Raw genomic sequence first — 25,494 nt, 5'->3', positions numbered from 1 at the left:
TACATGCTTTCAGTTGTAGAGTAGCATGGTGGAGGACAGCAAAACTGAAATGACAGTCAGGGATCATGCTCTAACATGAGCTGCTGGTCACAGCTGCAAACTGTAGGTTTAATTTTAAGGACATTAACAGTATAGGCCACCACTCCTAAGACTAAGATCCACTCTAAACAGTGGTGTACTTAAGTTTTTTTTCTTTGTATTTGGACATTCCTGAATATTACCTATTCCAATATGCGTTAGCTTTTTAAAAGTAGTAATGCGCTCAGTTACTTGTTACTCTTAGATGGGTCCCTCTGTCCACACGGTGTATACTATTCCCACTGTGCTAGCCAGGACCCTGTTTACATTTCATGCAAATTTATCAGATCACATTAACTTTCTCTTCTGCAGTGGCTCACAAGGATCCCCAAGGAGAAGATGCACCATATCAGTGACACAGACACCACACAAAGACTGATCTTTGTCAACTGGAACTTCTCGCAGACACTTAGCAGTGCATTTTGTTCAGATGTAGGCATAAAAATATTCCTTTGACGCATTTCCTAAAAGAAAACCGGCATGCCAGTGAAACCATGTTTCAGAATTGACGAGAATGATTTTACACCTGCACCCGACAAAATTCAACGGTACAGCCTTGTACAGCCCAACACTTAAGTTAAGAGGAACAAGGGAGATGCAAGATGACTCTTTTGGAAGCCAGCTTCACAAGCGTGATTTCAGGAAGCCTTCCTGACACTGCTGAAATTGAACGTGGTGGAAGCACAGCGGAACGTGTCTTAGCACTACAAAGCCACAACAGCACGCGACTGCAAATGCCAAATATATCACGTTGCCAAACATGAGCACAGAGCTACGGCCATGCTTTAATGTACCCAAACCGCTGCCTGAGAACACTGTTTATCTGACTGGAGAAAAGGGAAATCACTGTCAATGCGGTCAGATAACGCACTGCTGGAGATCACAGAGTGGCATCGGCTCTCCCTGCAACGCGAGAGTATCAGGTTTCAGTCAATTACTGGAGCCGGAGGCTCGATCTCCTCTCCGGCTCAAAAGAGAACCCCCGTCAGTGCTGAAAAAACAGCCAGGATAACACGCAGACCTTTTCACTTTTCACCATCTGCTCAGAACAGAACAGGGCAGCCAGAAAAATTACTCAACCCTATTGTCACGATTCTATCGACTCTTGTGTCCAACAGCTTGTCCAACAGTGGTATAAATGAAGGAAAGGGGAATACAATTTTCTCTAAAATTCTGTTTCTTATATAATGATCTTCAGTGAACTACAACATTATAATTAACTAAAAACATCTATACAATCTTAACTAGCATCCCAAACAATCCATGCTAAACTGCCCAATTTTCAAAAGGTCTATACAATCCCCCAACCCCTCTTAGGGAGATGTTGGGATTCAAGAGAATTAAGAATTCTTTCTTCTTCGTTTACAACAGGGCTTTTAGCTCCCCATAAACAGAGCTATGGAGATTCTAATTACATGACACAGCTAATAGATAGAAGCAAATTCCTGCAGAACGATATCTGCACCTGGGGGTTTGCAGTCATATTCAGTTGTGCTGCATGTAGAAAATCCATTCAGCCTTATAAAGTAGAAGGGACAGCACGCTCTTGGCAATTAAAATGAAAAAAGTACTCGATACAGGTGACATTCCACATTTAGGAACTATTCAAAATGCAGCTTTCATGAAGCTCTCTCTCATTAATGAAGATACAAAAATGATGCTGGCAAAGACAGCAGATATTAAGATGGATGAAAAGCCCAAACACGCCTCCTCCAAACTCGCCAGAGCCAAGGTCCAGTCGGGATCCTGCTCTTCACAGGCACTCCTGACGGGACGATGCACACACAACACGTGAGCAGCACCAATGAAATTCGCAACCCCCCCATGTTACATGACAACTGAACACGCTTGCTTCTGGACTAAATCAACCTTTCAAATCATTTCTCTACTACTGTTGCTTAATTTTAAACTTTATGGGAATTTATTTCAACGTATCACAAAAGGTATGAGTGTGAAGCATCCAAAACCATTGAGGAAAGCGCTTTCAAATTTAGATTGGATAACGTTTTGTTCCCACTTTTGATCAGACCGAGTCCGTTTTGGGATAGACTTGTTCTGCAATACAAACAGTGCTGCCTGAGTAAGTCATCTAGAGAGCCATGATTAAATGATGCATGTCTGTTGGAGATAACCTGTTTATTCTAAGTAACATGAAATTCTGTCATAACTACAAAAGGGGAGAAAATTAGTCACAACTAGGTTAAATGTAAACATGGAAGGGGCTCTTTGTTCATTTTTTTCCCCCAAAAGTTTAAGACCTGACAAAAATATCCCTATACATAAACGTTAATGTTGCAGTTTCTGTTATTAGAATTATTTGCTTTGACCATCAGCAATACCACTGGGTATTTCCATTCTAGAGCATTAAAAAAGTCAGCAGGTTTCAAATACCTTTATGACTTCTCTGTCCAAATCAAAGCAAAGCCTTTTACAAAAGCTATGTAAGCTTAATGCACAAAATGATGTTATCGCCCTATGAGAAGACATAAAAACCTACGACTGTGTGAACTAATGCTTTCTCAAAATGAAAGGTATAGCTCTTCTGCAGTGATAAATAGTATATATAGTTATAAATAGTATTTGGGAGTGACTCAAAAGTCACATCAGCATGTAAAGGATTTACCCACTGCTCAATGAAGCTTCATCACAGTCAGGAAAACTCATTAAAACTCCATCTTAAAAGGCACAGTTTACAACAATCAACAATTTGGAGCCCATTCAGCTTGACCCCGTCATTTCAGGCTGCACCACAGTTTATTCCAACACGATCAAAGCACACAAACCAACAAAACACATCTCCATGCAGGCACAGCAAACCATAGAATAAGGTCATCACAGTGTGATGCATGCTCTGTGTGCTTAGTTTGTACTAGTACCAGCAGGAAAAGAAGAGCGCCTCTTCAATAAATCACTAACTTTTGCTTTCCACTATGCATTTTCCACTGTACAAGAAGCAGGAGTCTCCAGCCCTAGGAAGTTTCCAACACTCGGCACACAGAATGGATAAGGCCAGTATGTGTGTTCCATGTGGGAGGAGGGGCAGGTGACCAGCACTAAGAACTCTTATGAGGGGGGAACAACATGTAGAACTCCACGAGAATCAACTCTTGATCTCATCCTCATGACAGAACCAGGCCAGGTTAATGGTTATCCTCCACTCCCCAATTTACAAAAGCCTGAAAAGGCTCCCTTTTAGTAAAGACACCACCTCATCAGTCAGTCATTCTTAGTCTGGCAGCATCTCAGACAAACCTGCTACATCCCATACAACCCATCTGTTCCAACAGTTCCTATCAAAACTGTTAAACGATCTACTGCACTAATTAATCATTTCACCCACTAACGTACTTTCCAGATGAAAATGGAGATGAACAGTTACAGGGATATGATTTTTCTGTACTCAGTATCAACAGAAACTTGCAAGCGCAGTAAACTAACAAATTACCAATGTGTTTATGCTGGGTTGGGCATAAGGTCCTCCGTGAAAATCACAGGTGAGCAGTGTGTGGCCACTTCTGAAAGCAACACAAACTGATCGATATAGCGTCATGCAGCCATCAGATCTCTTGTAGTGGTTGTTGCAGATAGTTCTGTGGTTGTGATGTTTTTTGCTGGGTTAGAAATTGCTGGCTGTGGTGAACGACAATGTGCATAGTCAAGTCTCTAACATTCCAAGAGTACAGAAAATGTTTTTCGGCCTATTAACTCTCACTAATTACAGCGATTTAGAACCAATCAAAATGGCACCGGCACATTTAATCTACAAAATCCATATAATACATAGCAAAGACATACATGATTTCACATTTACTAGGTTTACAACATTAGTAAAAGTCATTAATCATACAATCCTTACAAGTAAATGTCAACTTTGTGATGAAAACAGCAATAAATCCACCATGCCAACAGACAGGCAACCTATGAAGCAACAGTTCACTACCATTCCTATAGGACCTATGTAATCATGAGATGCGTTATTACAGCCACTTTGAGATTGTCTATTCTTGACTTGTTCCAACTAATGTCTTCTTCTGTATGTAAAATACTGGGCAGCTGGACTGAAAATCTGGAGATTGACTTGACCAGTCTAAGCTTTCCCATTTCTTCTCCTTTTAAATTCTTTAGGTTCCCTGGTTGTTATGCTGCACAGTGCAGCACCTCCCAGTAAGGAAGAACTTTCCTCTACATAAGCAGACGACAATGTTTCTGCACACCTCAGAATTTAATGTATTTCATTCATAATTCACATCAATGGAATTCTCATCAACTTCCATTTAATTTCTATGAGCACATACTAAAACACTGCAAATTTCTGTTTTGACAAATTTGAAAGGCAAGTAATCTTCTCCTGCACCAGAAAAGCACAACTGTAGCGAGAAGACGCTGCAGGGCAGCTACCATCATTGACAGCCAACTGTAATGTCTGGCTTATCACAGCAACAGAAAAGACTAGCAAGTCAATCTTGTTAAACCTAGTGGGGCAAAATACTGTCCACTGGAAGATAAACTAAGAAAATGCAATAATGAAATGGAAGAATTATGATCAGACATGAACATGAAAGGAAATCACAGAAAGGAAAACAGTGTCAACTGTGAACTGAAACCACAGGTATTTACAGGAGTGCTAGCACTGCACTTGCCCAGCACTTCATAGTAAAGCAAGTCCAGTTTTCAAAGGAAACAGCGGGTGTTTATGGATCTGGCATGTTCCTGATCTATTAACTATGCACAGTGCTCATGTTGCAAAACAAAATCAATGCACTTAAAACTGAACAAAAGCACTAGCTGGATATACTACGGTTTCCAAACCAACCTGGCCTTACTTATGTACTAACAGAAAAACGTCTAACCAATGAAAAAAGCACTTTTGTATCAAACAGTTTCAAATAAAGAGTGACCCTAGAGTTTGATCCACTTAGCGCAAAGTCCATTTGTTTTTGTTGTTCATGGTTTGCTGCTCAAAAAATTTTTTACTTCAGATGCATATTCAAGTAAGAAATGCCACTAAGAGGAAGTAAGGAAAACAGGAATATGATCAGTAGTAAAACTGAACACATAATATGTCTAGCAGTAAATGCCCATCGCGCACTATTTGCAGACCGATCGGGGCTGAGGGTCCGAGTCTGGATTTAACCTGCAACAGCTGCCTCTGCCGTCGCGCTTGAGCCACACTATCAGCTCGTTACCATACAGACTCCAGTCCAAAGCACCAGAGAGCTTAGGAAAAGCTTCCCTTTTATTTTGTGCTATTCAGCAGCAGCACCATCTGAGCAAGGCTCCTGTGATCGTTGGATGCTTCAACCTACTGGAGTATAAAGAAACAGAGGTGGAAGACTCCTAAGCAATGTCATATAGTAGACTACATGGAAAAGTTTTCTTTTTTTCGGCAGAGCCAGATCTTCTTTACCAAACCCGGTTTCTAAGATTTAAGGGTTTAATATTTCAAATCTGGAATAATACGGACATAGGGGCTCTAGACTTATAACTGGGATGCAGCTGGGGTCTAGCTCTACTGCTCCTGTAAATAAGCACAGCTGTCTAAAAATGAGTACAAATATAGGCAGTTTTGGATCAGTGCAGATCTTTCTACCTATGCAAGTTTCTTCATTAACAAAAATTTTCTTGTGCACAGCTACAGAAAATCTATAGCATGGTATTCTTCACTGAGTAAGATTCAGAGCATCTGAAGCATGCTTTTCTGTTACTCTTGCTTAACACAATCTCTACTAATTTAATACATGTGGTACAAGACCTAGATCTCAATCTTCCTGCCCAGTTATTTGCTTTTTAGTATACTTTGATTTTCATTTGCCATCAAATAAGATCATGCACATTAACCTAAACACCCTCCTCTTCTAGTGTCTAATGGACTACCAGTAGATTCCAAGCTCAGGAATAGCTGGAATAGGATATACCCTAGCTTCAAACTTTGCTGTAGAAAAAAAAAACTTTTCCACTTCCACTGCTACTGAAATGTCCTGGTGTTACATTTTATACCAAAGCTAATCATTGTTTTGTCTATCCTGTCAATCTGAAATTTAGCTTTCAAAGAACCTTTCAGTGTGCCAAAAGTCCCATCTTGAACATCAAATCCTGTAGAGCAGCATGTGTTCAACTAGGAGTTTAAAGAGTATGTAGGGTAAAAAACACATGACGTCTGGCAGCACTAAAGACAACTAATGTTTTATGACCTGGCTCTTTTACTTGCATTCAAACAAAAATCTGATTTAAGCGTTTGAAAATGTTCTGAATATTAGAATATGGGAACATGCAAAGGAAATAAACTCATTTCCTTTTTCAAGCTCATTACCTTTTTCTTTCAGCGTTGCCCACAGGGCTTTTCTTATTTCGTTCATTTAAAGGTTAACAACTGCTATGCAAAGCAATAGATTCCTTGTATTTACATATTTGCTTCAATATCGACTATAAATCCTTTAACACAGTGAGATTTTAGGTGAACCAGCTACAAAATGCGCGACATGTTTTCTCATTCATTTAATATGGGCAAAATGATTATGCAATGAATGGAATCAAAGCCTTTGGGTTACAGTTCGAAATCTTAATGAATAAAAGAATAGTATCTCAATGGCAAGGGCTTACAATTAAAATATTACTCTGAAACGAGGGTTCAAAGACTAACAGAAATATTAAGTATCATTCATAAAATTCTTGTGCATAAAGTTGTTAATTTGTCCCATTGAAAGCAACATTTCTTCCACAGAATCCTACAGGATGCTGGCATAAACTTGAAAAGGGATCTTGCCCAACACACAAGCAACCGCGGTCTCTAAAAACAGTGGAAGGGTGTACAAATGAGTGCTGATTCGGAGGTTACTACAATAAAACAAATGATCCTTTGGCTTCTACTGTGCTTTTAACAGCATTCCTAAACTCCAAAAAAAAACATTACAGTCAAGTCAGCAGGGTGAGGCAACCAGATTTTCAGTACAATACAACAAGGACTCCACTCCAGTGAAATTATTACATTTCCCTTATATGGGAAAATTGTAATTATTAGTTCGAACTTCAATTTGTTTTCTTTTCAAGGCATAACAGGCTGCAGAGGTCATTAAAGCTTATCTTAATGATTCCAATCTCCACTCCCCCGCAACCAAAAATGTCAGGTTTGGATTGATCACCCAGAGATAACTGAAGGATATGTCTGGTAACAGTCCAAGGTTAAACCACCTAGCAATCCATCAAAATAAAGCTAGAAGTTAGAAAGTGTGCAGGTATTTGAATACTTCCATACAAATGGAGCTGGAGAAACAAAGAAACCCACCTCTTTGCTGATACAGTAAAAAGGTTCATTCACAGCAAGGTAAGCAATGACAAAACTATCATGCATGATGTTCCCAGTCTGGTCACCTCAAAGTAAAAAAAGATACTCTGAGCAAGAAAAACTCCAGAAGACATTAAGATCAATCCTAGGCCCCCCAACGTAAAAAATACAAACCAGTTAAAAAAACATATGTGAAAATGAAAAACAGGAACCCCAGACTGAAGAACATGGAAATCCCAGAGATAACCAAACTGATCCCAAAAGGATTGGTCCAATACACAAAGAATATAGTTCAGACAAAAAAGTGCAAATTGCTTCACTCGTGCATCGCCCACCATACTGCCACATTTTTGTCTTTTCATTTTGTGATCTTATATACGTTGACATCAGTGGCCTATGACTCAACTCCTGAAGCGATAAGCAATAATCAGACTCGCGTCTTCGCCATGCTTGTAGAGTTAGCAGTGCATTAGCAATAGAGTCCAAACAGAATATGAAAAAATGGCAATCTACAGATCAGCAGCATACCGATACTAGACATCTGGTTAAATTTAAAAACAGCTTATAAGTTAGTGTGATAAAAACATCTTATTGTAAAAGTTCCTTAGCCTCCTGAAAACCAGTTTGTTTTCTAAAGAGCTATTACTTATGTTTCACATTTATTTCTTATTTTAGAGAAGGACGATACAACAATAAAAATGAACTTTATATGCAACAAGCTTTTGGAGACATTATTGCAAATTATCAAAAAATTACTGTCCTATAACTCATCTTTTCCTGCATTAGATGAAGCATTAGGATTATGTTGCATCTTTAAATGGACTTTGTCGACAAATTAATTCACAAAAACACAACACCTAAAATCTTCACACTGTAGAGACAGCAGGTCCCAAGGCACTCGTAATTTGTGCTTCACATGAGGCATGTGCATAGTGACAGTGGATAGAAAATCCTTGATGGAAACAGGATATCTTGGCATTATCTTGTATGCCTCACAAATATATTTTTGTACCAACTGCGTGACACTAGTTAAGACTTGAAACACTGATAGATGCCTTCATGTCCTCAACATGAGAATACTGTAACACGTTACCGTACTGGGGAATCTTCCAGGGCACTAAACTGGCTTACATATGTGGGGAATTCTGCGGCTTGTTTGTTGAGACTACTCTGCTTCAGCGCTTAAGTACTGTGCTCTACGAATTGCAATGGATCTATGCCAGATTTGGACTGGCAAGTGAGGTCTTTCTGCTCACATACAAGGCACATGGCCTAGTTCCAGGTTATCATAAGGGTTTAATACGAGATGATATCTCGTTTACAAGACAAAAGGTAAAAGATTCGCATTGCATCCTAAGAATATAATGTCACTTGCTAACATTGCAAAAAACAAATCCAGTGGGATCACAACCCTAGTGGCAGACTGGGTCCATCTTGGTTGGCTGAACCCCTTGGAACCCCCATGTTTACAATTCACCAATTAAAAAAAAAAGCACCCAAAAGAACATTTAGCCTCTCAAAAAAAATAATGGAAGATTGTGAACAATCTGAGTACACCACTGGGGTGCTATGGATTCATACGCATCACTGACACCCCTGTGTCAATCGGCATCTCGTTTCCAGCAGGGAAGATGCTTGCGTCTGCTGTGAAACCGAGACGAGAGCTGTGATGTACTTCTACAATCCAAATTGTGACTATTTCCACACAGCATTAAAGGAGCAGCTCTGGTACAGAAGGTTTTATAAGTTTAAAACTACACCAGCCGGTAAAGTTTTAGCTTACACCTGTGACAATCTCTTACAAAACCACCCAGTGCTTTTTGCTCTAAACCACAATGGATCTTTTTTCAATAGAAAAGAACAATTCAGCAAATACAAAATCTGAAAATCATTTATAGTAAGTGAACCAGGAACCTGAAACATTTATACCAATTAGTTTCCTGCATGTTCTTTAAAGCCTTTAAAGACAGGTACAAGCTAACTTGTCATTGAAGATAAAAGTAGTCTCGCGAGGTACAGCATAGTGCCCAGTTCCAACATTCATGGTGTGATACATCCCTGAGGAGGAACTGTGACAGCTTCATTTGTCTGACAAGCTCATTTTTGTGCAGGAGAAAGAAAGCAAATAGGATGTGATCCTTGATGCACATACTTTTGTTCTGGTTGCTAAGGCTGCATATTTATTTATTGCAACAATCCCTGAAACTTGAGAATCACTGAAAAAAATCTGGCAACATCAACTCTAAAAATGTCATTTATAAATAAAACATGTCAAATATGATTTTAATCATGCTGACAAGTTCCTGTTGTCAATTTAGCACGTAATAAGAAAAATACAAGGCCCACACCTGGCTAGAAACCCTCTTCTGTCCACGATTCCATAAGAATTCAAATTTACTAAAGATCAAAAACACATGCATGTTCTCTTTAAATAAGACAGCATAAAACTGTTTATCGAAGAAAGGCATGTGCTTCAGGGGGGGTTTCTTCTGGTTTTTCAAACCTGGACTTACTCCTCTGTAACGCCAGACTAAGAAATAGAATTAACACTTTGAAAGAGAGGACCACGATGAGACAAACATGAGGGATGTTTTTAGGCATTTAATTCTCTGCTTTCCTTGACTGCTTAGAGTGGTTGATAGATGTAACCATTGGTTAAGTATATGGCATGTATTCAAGACAAGTAGAAGATGCAACAAGAACAGATATCTTTAACATACCCCATTTACATTCACAACTCAAATTTCTCCTCTCTGATTTCTGCCATCGAGGACTTGCCGGAACGCCATCACACAATATATTGCAAAGGATCTATATAATAATAATAATAATCATTGCTTACACTTATGTAAGCTTACTGCTTACACTTATATTGGACTCCTCTCCACCGCCACCAATGTGCAGCATCCACCTATAGGCTCTTAGGCACATGTGACAGCCCATTAATGTGGGCCCTGAGGGACCAGGAGAAGTCTCACTTCTACAGCCTTGTTTATCACAATCATTCAGTGTAAAATGCTTTAAAACTACGAACTCTCCTTTTATATTATATTCAGTAAGTAGGCCACTAACACATGTATTTTAAATCATACCACACCTCCTATCTTTAAAACATTAGTTATCAGCACTACAGAAACAAGCCATATTATTTCAAATATGTACGCAAGATTCCCAAACCCAGTCGAGCAGTTAATTCACTTTTAACATTTTACCTAGCAGAAGAGAATATTGCTCCGAGAACATTTTCAGGCCTGTCTCTGTGCTCTCACAGAGTATAAGCTTTTAGACAACGTATCCTTTTTGGATGCCGATTAAGCTCTTTTGAGTATCATTATGATTGACCGTTCATGACTGACAGTGGTACACTTAAGTGATTTTGTTGAACAAGCACTAAATTACACCACTGATGGGAGCACCAGACTCCAAAAGGGACCAACGTCACCCACCATCAACAGAAACGAACTCCTGGCTAAACCAGTACACCGGCGGTCAGGGCCAACAGCTCTAAAAACCAGACATTACGATGCAAATAATCCATCAGATTTAGACCACTATCTGGGAAAACTCCAGTCACGAGCCCTCACCAGGACATCGTCAGGCTCCATCTGCAGGATCGTTCGCAGGTCGGGCAATCCAATGCAGGTTGCAATAACTGGCGTGCCAGCGCTCCTCCCGGGAGGATGCAGCCCAATGCAGCCGGATAGGGTGTTGTAGCACCACCTCGGGGATGACTCTTCGCTGTGGGGCCAAGTCTTCAGCAATGAATCAAAGTTTTGTGAAGACCGCGCCAAAGCTTATCTACAGAATGTGGCTCAGACATGCAGAATGGCTGGCGCATACAGCAGTGAGTCTATCAATGGGGACGGCTACATGGGATGATCTATATTGACAAGACAGAACTCTTCCTGTAGTGACTGATGGCACTGACACAGATTGACGGCACTATGCTAAACTGATTAAAGTCCTGGGACATCAATTACCGCCATTCCTGCAGGCCCATCATGAAGCGAAAACTTCTCATCTGCTCGCACTCCTCGTGGTGCTTGTGTAACAGTGACTTTCTTGCAACATGAGAACGACAGTTATGTCGTAAGCCCCTTGATATTTTGTGGGATGACCTAGGACCACACGGAGCATGTAGGACCTGCAGACGGGATCTTTTACACAGCTCAACAGGACAGAATCCCAGCAACACCTGCAATGTGGGGCAAAGCAATATGTTGCAATACAAGCTGTAAATCTGAATTAAAAATTCATGTTAAACAAATGTCACAACAGCACAAGGAATTGTTTTATTTTCTTAATCTAGGCATCACTGAGTAAACAAAACGTAAAAAAGCAGTTCGTTTAAATAATCACTTTATATCTTCTAATTTTGTTTTAATTTAGCTTTTATAGACATTATCCATAGTAGCATTAATACAAAACTAAATAGTGCGTTTGTTTATTCATACTAAACATGCATGCTCTGTCGGAGAAACGGAGATTCACAAGTTTTGTTCATGTAAACATCAGTACACACAACAGGTCACATTAATGCACACAACAGATCCTTCAAATATCAAGCCCCAAGTCCAGTTTTTCCAGTTCTGGCCAATACAGAAACAGGCACTTCAACTTCATTTTGAACTTAGTGCCATGAAATAACCTGGACTTACCTGTTGTCAGTAGTAAAACAAATTGCAGGCTCACACACATCTGTGTAATAAATATTTTGCATGACACTGATGACACACTACTTCAATCTAATAACCAAGGAAGACTAATCACTACACATTTAAGACCAAAATTAACTCTGTGTAAAAGTTCAAATTTATGAGGATGCACTGGTTCCAATTCTTCCACATTTTACATATTACAGAATACCAAACCAAATAAATCCATAATAAAACACAGTGTAACCAAAAACATGTCTGCAGTTTCATCAAACACTGGTCAGTCACAGTACTATGATGGCAGTATTTTTTTAGACATCACTAGTAATATAATAATAATAATAATAATAATAATAATATACTAAAAGAAGTTAGGATTTCACCTGCACACAGGGCACCTTAGGCTTTACACTAGCCTGGGCTTCTTAAAGATCAATCAGGGAGACAGATACGTTCTGTTTCCACCAGACCACTGTTAAAGGTGAGCCTGTATCCTGACATTAAGGAAAAACTCAAAGCTGCTCGACAGACCCCCAACCCCTTGTGCCGAGTAAAACCCCCTGTAGACCAGCTGTATATCTGCCATAACGCTGTACTCCACTAGAGTTCCCAGAAATTCAACTGGCTTCCAACATCTCTGAAAAAGGCAAAACACTAAACAATCGATTGCCAAGACGCATTTGCCTCATGCGCATTATTACTTTTAGAGCTTGCAGGAATCTTACTGAATCAAACACGTCGGAATTACTTCGAGCCATGATTCCATTAAAGTAGCATTACATTCTCTTCTGCTGCTAAATACGTATAATATTCTGATCAAGACCTTCAAATGAGAATTAGGCTCTGTACTTCAACTATTACAGATATGACTGAAGTGTTGTGTTAGGGAGGCTCCTGATTTCAACTACATGCTGGAATACCATTTAGCAAGATTTGTTTTAGTACAATGCCTGTATGAGAGGACACTGGATCAATGTCCTTTCTACAAGATGCACAACTAGGTGACTAACTTGAACAATTAAATGCCTAATTAAATATTTTCCCCCCAAAAAATAGAAGCTCTTTTGGAGATAGAGAATGACACTATAGTCACTGCTGCCATCAATATAATTCTGTTTGATATACTTTACTCTGAAATGAAGCATCGGACATCCTTGGATGTGTCATGGACATTATTGCACTCAAGTTCTTTCTTGTTTTGACATCCATCCCTTTAAAAGCAAGGCTTGACATCACAAGGCCTTTAATATAAAAGAGTTCTGATATATCTGTACAGGTTTGTTTTAAGAAAACTGACATTCCTGAAGAAACTTATGGTTGAGTTTTCATTACAACCAACAACAACCCTTAATGACTTGTAAGGCCAGCAAGTGTCTGGGGAAGTGGGTTAAAGAAGGATAAAGCCCAGTATTCGAAGTCTCTGCCACTTCAAGTAGAATTGCTGGTGGCTCATAAGAGGCAGATCTTGGAGCTCAAGAAGGTGTCAAGGATGTAAACTGGGGCTTTTCAAAAACAACAGGGTAACTGCATTTAGGACGACAGAAAATCTTTAAACTTCCCTCGAGGACAGTCGAGAACAGTTAGCACAGTTGTTCCAGATTTACAGGAACACAAACGCCCTTCACCCTGCCTGCATGCCTTGGATGTGTTGCTCTTCCATATTCCAACAGCAGTGCCAAAACCCCAAGGAAATTAAACTGAAAAAAGCAATTCGATATTGCCAATTAGGAAAAACAAGTGAATGATAAACCTGCTATTTAGAAGATGAACTGCAGATTTCACAGAGGAAATCTTCAGGAACAAGGCAAAACCTTTCAAATAAAGTAATAAAGTTTTCAAAACAAAGAAGGCCATTTAAGCTAGCTAGCTCAGCCTGGTTTATAGTTGATAACTGATCTGAGGCTCTTGACCATCCACTTGTTGAAAGTGACCAGATCAGTATCAGTGTTAACAACAAGGCTGGGTAAGTGTGCTCCAGACTCCCACACACCCGTTCTGTCAATGATTCCCTCCTCCAGTTCTTCATTCATTCCCAGCGGTCTCCTACAACGTGCTTCACTGTTGATTGGGAACAAGAAGACAACGTCCACTTTGTCGATAACCGAGTCCCCTAATAGTGATCTGATCAAGTTTAGAAAGATTTAGGACTTTTAAGACAGTCTGGATATGTCAGAGAGTGACATTCCTTTGAACCCAGGAATTTTTCTAGTCTCTCTTCTCCGGACAGATACCACTAAAGCAAAATCTTTGTAATGTGATGATCAAAACAGAATATCTTGAGGTCTTACTAACACATTTTACCTTTTTAACATAACCCTGATCTAAATACTATGCTTTTAACTATACATCCTAAAATTGTTAGCCTTTATTGCTCCTCCACTTTATAAGATTAAGATGTCACATTTACAGAAAGCATATCTGTTCTTGCCAAAAATAGTCTTTTAATTAAAACACATTAGGAGAAACATATTGCCCCCACAATTTGCTGAAGTGGAACTTCTGGCGTAACAGTGATCTAACACAGCTCTAGATATGCTGCCCTGTGCTGTTAAAAAAAGAATTACTGTACACATAAATACACATAAAATTACAAATGAATCACTACATAATTTAAAGACCTGTGCCCTCTGATAAGCTTAAAACCTACTATACATAAATACTAAATTAGCTAATTTTTTGTGTGCAAGAATGCTTTCTATTCAACAAACGTGCAGATTACAAAGCGAAAATGCTTGTTCATAACACTGATGAACTGACTGTGATAAGACAAATTCCTAATACAAGAAATTGCATATGGCCAATAAAGTGACCTTATCTTATCTGACGTTTTTTTCTTTCAAGTCTCCAATGCTTCCCTATTTCCAGGCTGTGAATTATCAAAGATTATACGGTTTAAATGTATGTGTGATTATTCCTTTGCTGACAGCGAGCAATCAAACACAAAGCAAGCACCCCAGGGTATATTCTACATAGTACCAATATTTACAGCCTCTTAGTATTAATGTGTGAATTTCTGTGCGATTCATGGGCCTGCTTGCATACTAATTACACGCTTAACTCAAAACACAAGCAATAAGCAAAACTGCACCTCGCTTCTCCCAGATAACCATTGACGGCGAGCTTAAAACAGCAATGCCGAGTACACGTCAGGCTAAGGAGGAAAACGAGGTTTCAGAATTCCTCCCCATAGGACCAACAGTAAGCAGATAATACCCAAAGCCTTTAAAGCTGAACCTGTTTTAACAATAATTCAGTCTTTTCCCCAAAGAACAGTACACCTTAAACCTTTATGTACTGTGCTCAAAATAATGTATTTGTTGTGTAATAACTGGAGTATATAATGCTTAAGACTAGGGCCCGGACTGAGTTAAGTTTAATTTTTTAAATAAATGGATCATCATCAATGAGATCACAAACTTCAAAATCCACTTAGGGCCAGGAGAGGACCAAAAGGCAAGAGAGACTGTCATTAGCCAAGGTACCCGAACTCAGACGACTAAACCTGCGCGCTTTCAAAGGCGGCCAGTGTAATCCAGACCGATCGCCCCACCCCCTATTCACAGCTCCAGATTTAATATTTGGCTTCCAAAACCAAGGTCACACTGAGGAAACTATCACTATTCTAATACCATGTCAAACTGCCCCTGCAGAAGCTGTGATGTTAGAAGAGCATAACGTCTGTCCCCCATAAACCACAGCCAAAATGTGGTTAGATGCACACCTTACCAGCTCACAGGACCTGGCCTAAAGTCAAAGTGTACGCACTCAAAGACATGAAAGAGCTGATTTTTACCAAGACAAAAACAGCATGGTCTCGGCAGGTCACCTTAAGTGTGAAGACGTGTCCGTGCCACCAGGTACAGTATTGTACATTGTTTTACACCAATGTGATCAGATTACACTGTAAAGCAAGAACTGGCTGCAGTTAAACAAATGCTACTTAATCCCTCCAGCACAGCCAAGTGAAGAAACAGAACAAGTCATGTCATTTCTCAAATACATGGATACAATCGCCACCTATAGAATTACAGAGAAGAATAGTAAACAACACTAGTAACTAGTGCACTTAATTGTCTTCAGTAGCAAATGTCATGCCCTTTTCATAATAAATCCACATCCAACGCAATTTAAACTATAGAGAGATTTTCTTCAAATGTGATAGTTCAGTCTCAAGAAAACTGACACCAGATAAAAACAAAGAAGGCTTACTTATTTTGTCAGGACCCTGTCAATCTCTCATCTTTTGTTTCAGCCACTGACAAAATATGAATTCTCTCCTTCTCTGAAGTTAATATCATTTAACATAAAATCGTCATGGGCATCACTGTGAATGGAGCCTATTTCTGTTGCAGGTTTTACTTCACCACACCTTGGTGGAACAGTAAAACGGAGGGTAGGGATATTTCTGTTATTCTAAAGTTGAAAAGGGTCCAGATACAGTGAAAGTGTATTTTAAATAGACCAATACACGTTTTAACAACGCACTTGCTGGCACAAGGTAATGTTTAAAACCCAGAAAAGCCTCTCTTTGCTGGATAGAAAACACAATTAACGCAAATGGGAACTTAGTTCACTCTTCTGGCATGACCGCTCAATGAATATAACTGAATCAGACCTTAAGCCGTGGAAAAACGTGCAAGTGTCGCTCTCCTAAACCCAGACTGACAGCAGGCGCTGGGCTTTAAATCCGACAAATGCCCCCTTAATTAGGTAGACAATGGACGGCTATAGTCCAAGCACAAGCTGTTAAAGTTCACTTTTAATGATTCCGATCCGACCAATCACAGCAGCTTTCAAATTACAGCGCTCTCCTGCCTCCACGCCCACGTCAGCTTACACGCAACCGAGATGCCAGCACCGTACCGGCGTGACTTTCCCCGGCACTGTTGCCCGTCGTGACCGGTAGGGATGGCGCACCGGTTGTCCGACAGCACAGCGAGGGTCCGCACACTTGTGGAAAGCTAACATACGAGAGTTTCCACCCTCCCAGGCCGAGAGATCTCCCTCCACACAGCCTGCAGGGGCACGCCAGGAGCGCCAGCGGAGCTCCTGTCTCCGGCCAAGAGCGCACGGCGTCACGCCCCCCTCGGCTTACAGGACACAGACCAAACCGTTTCGTTTTCAGAAAGCAGAACTGAGGGGATCCCCGAATTAAACAGTGTTTTGGCGATCAGATCGGGAGGAGGGGTGGAGGGACGGGCAGGGTGGAGGATCCACAAACCACACGCGGGACAGACTCCGACGACAGACCAACCAACCGGGTGCGACCCAGCCCGGAGTCCCGTCCACCACCACCGTTTCTCAAACCAGCCGTGTCAATCAGATCGATCAGTGGCTCAGCCGCTGACTGACAGGCGCCAGCCCTCCCCTCCAGCGCTACACCCGATGCACGCTTCTCCCTGCCGGTGTCATAGCCGCTTCGCCTTGCAATAAAACACCGCCTCCCGGGCAACAAACTCCGGCTCCGGCCAGGACCCGGGACCCAGCGCCAGGGGGCCCGGCCGCCGCTTCGGCACCGGGGGAGGGGGGTGGATCGTTTCGGATACCGAGAGGGGGAAGAGCAATACAAGACGTCGCTCTTGTCATGCTCTTGCATGTCCATCCCCGGCTTGTGAAGCGCAGGCTGCTGGCGCTGCCCAGGTGGTCCGCTGTCAACGGCACGGCTGCACCCAGGTCTCTTACGAAAGGCCACGATCTTGGCCAACATGAAAGGACAGGGAGCTGTCCAGCGAGTCCCCGCGGTTACTTCAATATTTTTTTAGGGGGGTGGGGGGGAGTATGAATTTTGACGCACGGCACCACATCTCGCTGCCGTGCAGAGTCGACAACAAACGCCACCACCACGGGGACTTTTCTCGATCAAACCTGGCTACCACCACATTCAACCACACAACAAACAAAAAACGCATCTGACATCGGCACCTCAAATCGCGACGTCAAAGAGTCTGTTTTGCAGCCGACCACCAACCGACACGAAGCGGGGCATCAGAGGGTCGGTAGAGGAGACGGTGTAGGTGGTGGTGAGGGGGGGGCATGCTCATTTTTTGGCATAGGGGAAAAAAATCTCATAACGCCGAAAGGCACACCGCCACCACCCACCAAACACTGTCCCCTGCAGCCGGGCCATGCACACGGGCAAAACGCACACCTTCCCCGTTTCCACGCCTCTGCCGCCCAGCCTTGGCACCACAAGAGTGGGGAGCCGATTGCGCGCAGCGCCCAGCAAGAGGCACAGCCGGGGTGCTCCCGATCTAGCCCCAGTTCAGAAGAGACACCAGCACCACCACCCAAAGGCAATACGCACACGCACCCACTCCAGAAGGAAAGTATTGCAATGCAAAGGTGCGCACGGAGCCGTGTCGCACACGCCGGCGGTGACACTGTCACGCCGGGGAGCCGGGGGGCAGTCGGGCCTTACCTGGACCGTCGGAGGCGGACAGGGCAGGTGAATTCAGCTTCGGCCGCTTCGGGTTGGGAGGTCCGACGTCAAGCAGGTTCTCGGCCATGGCGATCGACTCGGATCGTTAGATGTGATTGGGTTATTTTTTTTTTCTAAATAGGGGGGGGGGGAGGGATCGGTGGCCCCCCAAAAAATAATAATAATAATCCCCACCCCCCGAGAAAAAATCAAAACCAAAAAGAGAGCAACCCCTCCACGCTCGCCTCCTCTCTACTCTCCGTTTGCAGGAGCGAAATAATCAAGGCGAAATTCTCAAAAAAGTAGCTACAGCGCCCCGCTTCGCCAAAACCATTCACCCCATGATAATCCAACACCCAACACCCACATTATTATCAATAATAATTACCTCCGATGAAAAATATTTTTTTCGAAGGAACAAAGGGCACAAAAAATTAAATACGATCTCCCCGATGGATTTTTTGGTCGTTTTCGTGCCTGCGGAGTGCGCTAAATTCGCATCTTTAAATACCCCCTTTTTTCTGACGTCAATTTAATTGCCTAAAAACCCCCTTCTGCCGGCGAAAAAAATGCGCCGGTGCAAAAAAAAAATATTTCACGGCGCTATTTCGCCCCTTCCCCGCTGTCTGTCCGCCGTCTGCTCCCGGTAAACAATACGGCTGCGAACCAAGATACGGAGCGAAGCGGCGCTTTCTGAAGGGGAAATCAGATATATGGGGGGTTTTCTGGCCGATGAAAACCGACCCAATCTCCGTTTTTTCTCACGAAATGTCTTCGAAGGCGTCTAAGCTTTTCGTTTTCGGCAGAAGAAACCCGTTTGGCCTCGGTTCGGATGTTCCGGTTCTCAATAAAAAATAATGCTCTCCCGAAATCCTGACTCCGAGCCGCGACAAGATGGCGGCTGTTGATTCCTTCGATACAAAAAGTTTTTTTTCCAGATAGACCGCGAGGGGGAGGGGCCGCGCAATCACGCCCTACGCACGGCTCTGCCGTGCGTCACACGGAAACTGACGAAGATGCCTCTAGGGGCGGAAATACCCGAATGTCTCGAATTGAAAAGGGTTGCTTAGACGGGTGTTACGGACGTGTGTAGTGTGTGTGAAACGCTTCGAAAGGGGGTGTTCTCATTGAATTGTTTCTAGGAATGCGTTGTACAGACTCTGATCAAGCGGCCAAAGTATGTGATCTGAGCATTTCCAGTAAATGCTCAGATCACTCTGTTAATTTTCTGCACATTGGTGGTGGTGGAGGGGAGTCCCCATTACCTGTAAAGCGCTTTGAGTGGAGTGTCCAGAAAAGCGCTATATTAGTGTAAGCAATTATTATTATTATTATATGTCCAAAAACATTTATTTTCCCATGCTAATCCAAATGGTCTCTAGCAAACCGACAAAAATAAACTCACTTTTCAATAACCTTGTCGGATGATACACGCAACGTCTTTATAGTCATATTTGTGAAAAGTCTACCAATGTGCGTATTACGCTGTAAAGATGATACATTCGCGTAGCACATCGTATCGTTTAATTATAGTTGTGTTTTTCCCCCACAAAAAAAATAGCAAATGCTCCCAAACAGAAAACGGCTCCCCGTTGCAACAGTTTGTGCCTATTTTAATCTTTGAAGGTGCAGGCTATTGCAAATACTGTAAAAACACTGTATCCCTACGCAAAGACAAGTTAAATTGGTTTAATTAAGACTGCTTTTCAGCTGCATCAGCACAACAGCAACACCTGAAATTGATCAACCACTACACGGCTGGAGTCTGATATCTTGGAGGTCATTCCCCATGTCCATGATACTGCAACAAACCGATTTTACTACTCAACATTGCATCAGTTGCATAAATCTCATTAATACATCAGATAGTAAAAACCGTTGAGTATGTTGTTGTGTATGTAAGTCAGTTGTGGCTGTCATTATTATTTTTTTGGAATGGACTGTGCACATTGTGGGGTTTTGTCTATTGTACTGTGCATGTCACAGGAGAACTGTGAGAATTTACATGTGCATCTCGCAAATAAACTCTTCTCTCTCAATGTATAGGAGGGGACCCATTTTGTCCACCACTGGAGAGCAGACTCACCTGAGAGATCAGCACTAGCAGAATAGGTGACGCAGTGAGAAAATTCTCCTCCTGCTGGGCTGAGGAGAAAGTTTAAGGAGACACCACAAATAACACCAGTACTAAAGTAACGCCACAGTCCAGTCTGCAAGACCCATTTCTAATAGTTCAGGATAGTGTAGTCTAAATTTAGTAGAACACTTCACACTTCCAAGTCCAGGAACTTTGCCATCTCCACAATTCACTACGATACTGAGAAAAGCATAGCAGAAAAGTGAGAAACCTACCTGATACAACATCAAATGCAGCAAAAGCAGCATCACTAACAAATGGTTTGGGGGGATTGTAGATTTCTGAATGGAAAATTAAGATCAGATATAAGGGTGGCATGGTGGCACAGTCATGAGCACCACTGCCTTGCAGCCCTGGGTTCATTTCCTGGGGTACTGTCTGTGTGGAGTTTGCATGTTCCCCCCTGTGATAGCATGGGTTTCCTCTGGGTGCTCCGGTGTCTTCCCACAGTCCAAAGACATACTGGCAGGGTAACTGGCTTCTGGGAAAATTGTCCCTGGTGTGAGCGTGCGTGCCGTGAGATGGACTGGTGTCCTGTCCAGGGTGTATCCTGGCTTGTGCCTGCTGCTTGCAGAATAGGCTCCATCTCCCCCACAACCCTGAATTGGAGAAGCAGTTATTAAAAGTGATAAGATATATGATATACAATACACTTGTATATAACGTCTATGACTTACTTGCGTCGAAAAAGATGCACAAATGTGGTCACCAGGTTCCCAAAAAAACACACTGCTGCTCTGGATTCCGGTCAAAGAAGAGTCACAAGGTTAATTCTGACGCTGAGCACGGTCTCATAAGACAAGGAGCTAAATCTCTTCAGGGTTGAACAACGGAGGCTTTGCGTGAGTTTAAAATGGTGAGCAACATGGAAACAGCACACAACCGCAGGTGCCAGAGTTACAAGAGAAAATGGAAAACATTCTGCATCTGGGTCAAAGTCGGGCAGCATCTCTGTAACGAAAGGAGCGTGGGTGTCTGCAGTCCAACGGGACACATTTTCAAAAGATTCCCCGGGATCTTTTAAGAAAACCCTGGAAGAGATCTCCAAGCCTCCCGCTTCCCAGTAACTCAAGAAGCAAAATGAGCTGTATCCTCAGACTTCCGTTTGTAGCAGCATTTGTTCTGGAGGACAAATGTTTCTGGAGAGGTTAATTGGTTTTAATCCCAACAGATCTCGAAGTTACCCCCCCACCAATAAACTGAGGGAAAGGATCATTTCTGGATAACTTCTAACCTGTTGCTCTGGAGTCCTCCAGGTCCAGGACTGGTCACTCCTGAACTAGACACCCTGGTCCTGGACATCACAGCGCAGTTCTGAGTCTGAATGACCGAGGTGGGGCACCTGTGCACAGGTAAGCGGTACTCACTGACTGAAAGCTCCACCTAGGACTTGGGCTCTTCAAAGGAGTCAGTGCCCTTCATCTCACTCCAGGACAGTCTGCAGACTTGTTACAGATACCCGTTTAATTGCCAATTTATTTGGCTGACACGTTGATTCAAAACGACCTATGTTTGCACTCATTTAAGCAGCAGAGTAGTTCACCGGAGCAATTCCAGGACTTTGTTCGAGGGTACAACAGAAGTATCACGCCTGGGATTTGAACACCACAACCCTCTATTTATGAATCTAGATACTCACAGGTAATACAGGACAGGATGTTAGCAAATGTTCTAGATAGAAGAAGGAAATCACTTTGCACTACTGTGCACTGGAAAACCCCCTCCGAGACTGGTATGCCACTGGATAAGATTCTGGGAGCAATTATCTACCACCAACAAAACAAAAACATTAATCAAATGGCCTTCTTTCCTTTGAAACTCTTACCTCGTTGATGACTTAATTGTGTGACTTGATGGCTTAATTGTCGTCAACAATTAATGGTGAACCGTCTGTAGACAGTATGGATTTAAGGTTCTCTTTAGAACTTGTAAATCCGGACGCCTTACATTTCCCCCGTATCTATTCTTTTTGACGGATAAACTCTGACCGAAAGACACGGCTAACCTGCAGTACGTCTTTTGTAGGTATCAGCGATCCGGCTCGATTTAGACACAAGTATCGCTGAATTTAATGCGATGACGGCAGTTTTCTCTGCTACATTTTAAGAGCGCAAGCGAAACAACGACAGGATATTTGCATCCCTCAAGTCAGCAGTGGTCCGTGAAGAGAATGTTTACAGTGTAAGAGCAACAGATACCAAACTAATAGAAAAGCAAGATACAGAAGGTGAACGTCGTAACTAAACTTCATCCTAGTAAGCAGGACACAGGCTATAAAGGCTTTACAGTTTCATAACATGGCACGTATTATGCAGGCTTATGTCAAAAACAGTTTCATAGTCGTAAACTGGTAATAATGCTTTTTTTGCTATGCTACGGACAGCGTTTTTACTTACCTTGCTAAGCCTTAGCTTAGGCGACTTTCAGTTATTCAAAACAATGTCCACAACTCGGAGCTTTAACACCGAACAATGGAGAAGCATTGCGATATTAAATGTTTCTCGACACATTCTGAAGAAGACAGCTGGAGTACCAATGATGGAAGGAATTTGTAACTGCGCTTTCAAACAAGATGTACTAAAACCACCCAGTCTTCCAGCCAACAGGAACGTGTGTGCTTTGTGATCAGTTGCACTAAAATATCTTTTGCAAAACCGCCCATTATTTACCTAATTAGCTCGTTTTTCAGGCAATTTAGCCCAATTTAATCTCTTAACGTTTCTTTAAAAGAACACCGCTGAACGTTTGCGAAATGCGTTCGTCTCATTTTTCATTACAATTTTGCAGTCGATACAGCATGAATTGAGAGATGAAGTCGAGACGCTCCCATTCCCCATCATATGTTGCATTTAAAGGTTATGCATTAGGTATTCAGCTTAGCATTGTTTTCAAAATGTATGCCTTTTAATAAGAAGAGCAGCTCAAGGGTTGTGCGCAGTTAGCCCCATAAGAGTAACTCAAAACGTTACTCATAAGACAACTGTATGTTGCTGAGATCAAAAACGAAATAGTTGAACAAAGTTTCATGCTGTCCTCTTGCTCTGTTGACGCACAAGCGTCTAGACATCATTTTAACGACTCGAACTGCCTCAGCGCATTATTGGCCTTTTTAAATAAAAGCAAACCCTGAATGGGATTCAGTGCGCCCCTCTTACTCTCCTTCGGTGCTTAAAACGACCCATCTTTGAATATGCAAGGAGTAACTGTGCAGAAACGACGGATGAAAAAGGAGGAGTTTGTACACTGATTGTGAGCCCCTCTTTTCTGCTGAAATTAATTGCCTCGTTTATTACTAAAGAACGCCTGACAGCTTCAACACCGCTTGCGATTTAGAATCACCTCCACCTTCTTTCCCGTATGATGATCTGTATGAGCTTGACAATCTTACGTTGTTTTTTTAAAAAAAAAAACACGTTCATGGGCTAATTCTGTTGAAAACCTACCAAATTATCTATATGCTACTGAAGATGCTGCTCAATACTACTGTAACCCAGGAGGGGAAACTGCGATCTCTGACGACTGGGAGCGCACCTTGTGAGCCCAGCTAAAGCACCGACTATAACTCTCACAGCGCCAAACTCAAAGCAGAGCCCAACCTGTATTTTGTGTGGGCACCTTTATTATTAGAACCCCCTGAGACCTGTCGTTATTGATTTTCTATCCGCTCCAGTTTTAAAACAGTTTTTATTTCTTTTAGAAAATAGCACCATCTTATCTATTTTTTCAGTTTCAAAAATAAACACTGGTTGTTTTTCGTGTTTTATATAGATTTACCTTGCAGAAGATCTTCCACTGGTGAACAATCATTCTGCGGATCCAATTTTGTGACCAATTCCCAGCCCTGATCTGGAGAAACTCTGCTCTTGGGGTTGTACAGCTGTGTGCTATCAGTGCCTTGACAAATCTTCACTAAGGGAGCCAGTAATTAGTTAAATTAGTTAAATTAGTTAACTGAAAGCCTAGTTGGAATGAAAGTCAGGCCATGCAGACCCTGTGACACCTAGGACCGAGGCACCTGTTCCGAAACATCGCTCAACCTCCGAAGCTGTTGAAGATAAATGAAAATCAGGCAGTTTAGTCCTGAGAACATGTTGGAATTCACTTGTCATCAGAAATCTGCTATTTTAAGACCATAAATACATGCAGGTGTAAAGACCTATAGATGCAAAAATTGGATCCATTCATTTTCTAACCTCTTCTACCAGTTCAGGGTCGCGGGGGGGGGGAGCTGGAGCCTATCCCGGCAAGCAACAAGTTGGGGTACACCCTCAGAGGGACACAAGTCTATTGCAGGGCACATTCAGACACAAACACAGCCACGCTCACAGCAAGGCCGGTTTCCCCAGGAGCCAGTTAATCTGCCGGGATGTTTCTGGACTGATAATGATAATCACTGCGCCACCCTGCTGCCCAACACCTCAATCCTCTATGCAAAAATGACCTAACCCACAGAGTGGGATTGGAATAGCACGAGGAGAGAGACCAGGCAACGGAGTTGACAAGGCGTGAAAAGACCACGGGACGTACTTGTGGGCGCAAACCCCGGCATGTCATGACCCACACCCACAAAGAGAAGAGCGGATCTCCACGGCTCCAAGGAAATGCACTGAACCAGAACTGAACCGGAAAGCTGGAAAATGCAACCACCAAGATGAGCTGCCATCTCCAGCCGCCGTCACATCTGAGCTGATGCTCGAGGTCCGATTGCTGCTGTTGGTGCATCTCGGCTGTCTGTGGCCCCTCCTGGATTTCCTTCCAACCCAGCCCTTTATGAAGTAATTGGATCAATCAGTTGTTTAATTAATAGTTAATGCACTTCCTAGATCTCTGTGCGTGGGCCCTTTGAGAGGCCCCTTCATGTCTCTCCGAAACATGGCAGCAAACCCCGGGTGAATATACATCCCCTCCTGCAGGTCAGCTGCCG

The 25,494-nt window shown here is 42.3% G+C and overlaps 1 protein-coding gene across 5 annotated transcripts in view; it reads right to left on the bottom strand.

The window, feature by feature from the left end:
* LOC148645262 (CREB-binding protein-like) overlaps positions 1 to 19,363 on the bottom strand; it is a 56,743-nt gene extending 37,380 nt beyond the window's left edge. For all 5 annotated transcript variants that reach the window (XM_088612641.1, XM_088612643.1, XM_088612645.1 and 2 more), the window contains exon 1: positions 18,434 to 19,363. In XM_088612641.1, the coding sequence (XP_088468767.1) occupies positions 18,434 to 18,521 (88 nt within the window). In that variant the 5' untranslated portion in view covers positions 18,522 to 19,363. The remainder of the gene's footprint in view (positions 1 to 18,433) is intronic.
* Between the last annotated feature and the right edge of the window lie 6,131 nt (positions 19,364 to 25,494).

Source organism: Lepisosteus platostomus, chromosome 19 (assembly GCF_059453375.1).
Source record: "Lepisosteus platostomus isolate fLepPlt1 chromosome 19, fLepPlt1.hap1, whole genome shotgun sequence".
In the NCBI taxonomy this organism is placed as follows: domain Eukaryota; kingdom Metazoa; phylum Chordata; class Actinopteri; order Semionotiformes; family Lepisosteidae; genus Lepisosteus; species Lepisosteus platostomus.
This window is presented reverse-complemented; position numbering and strand designations above follow the sequence as displayed.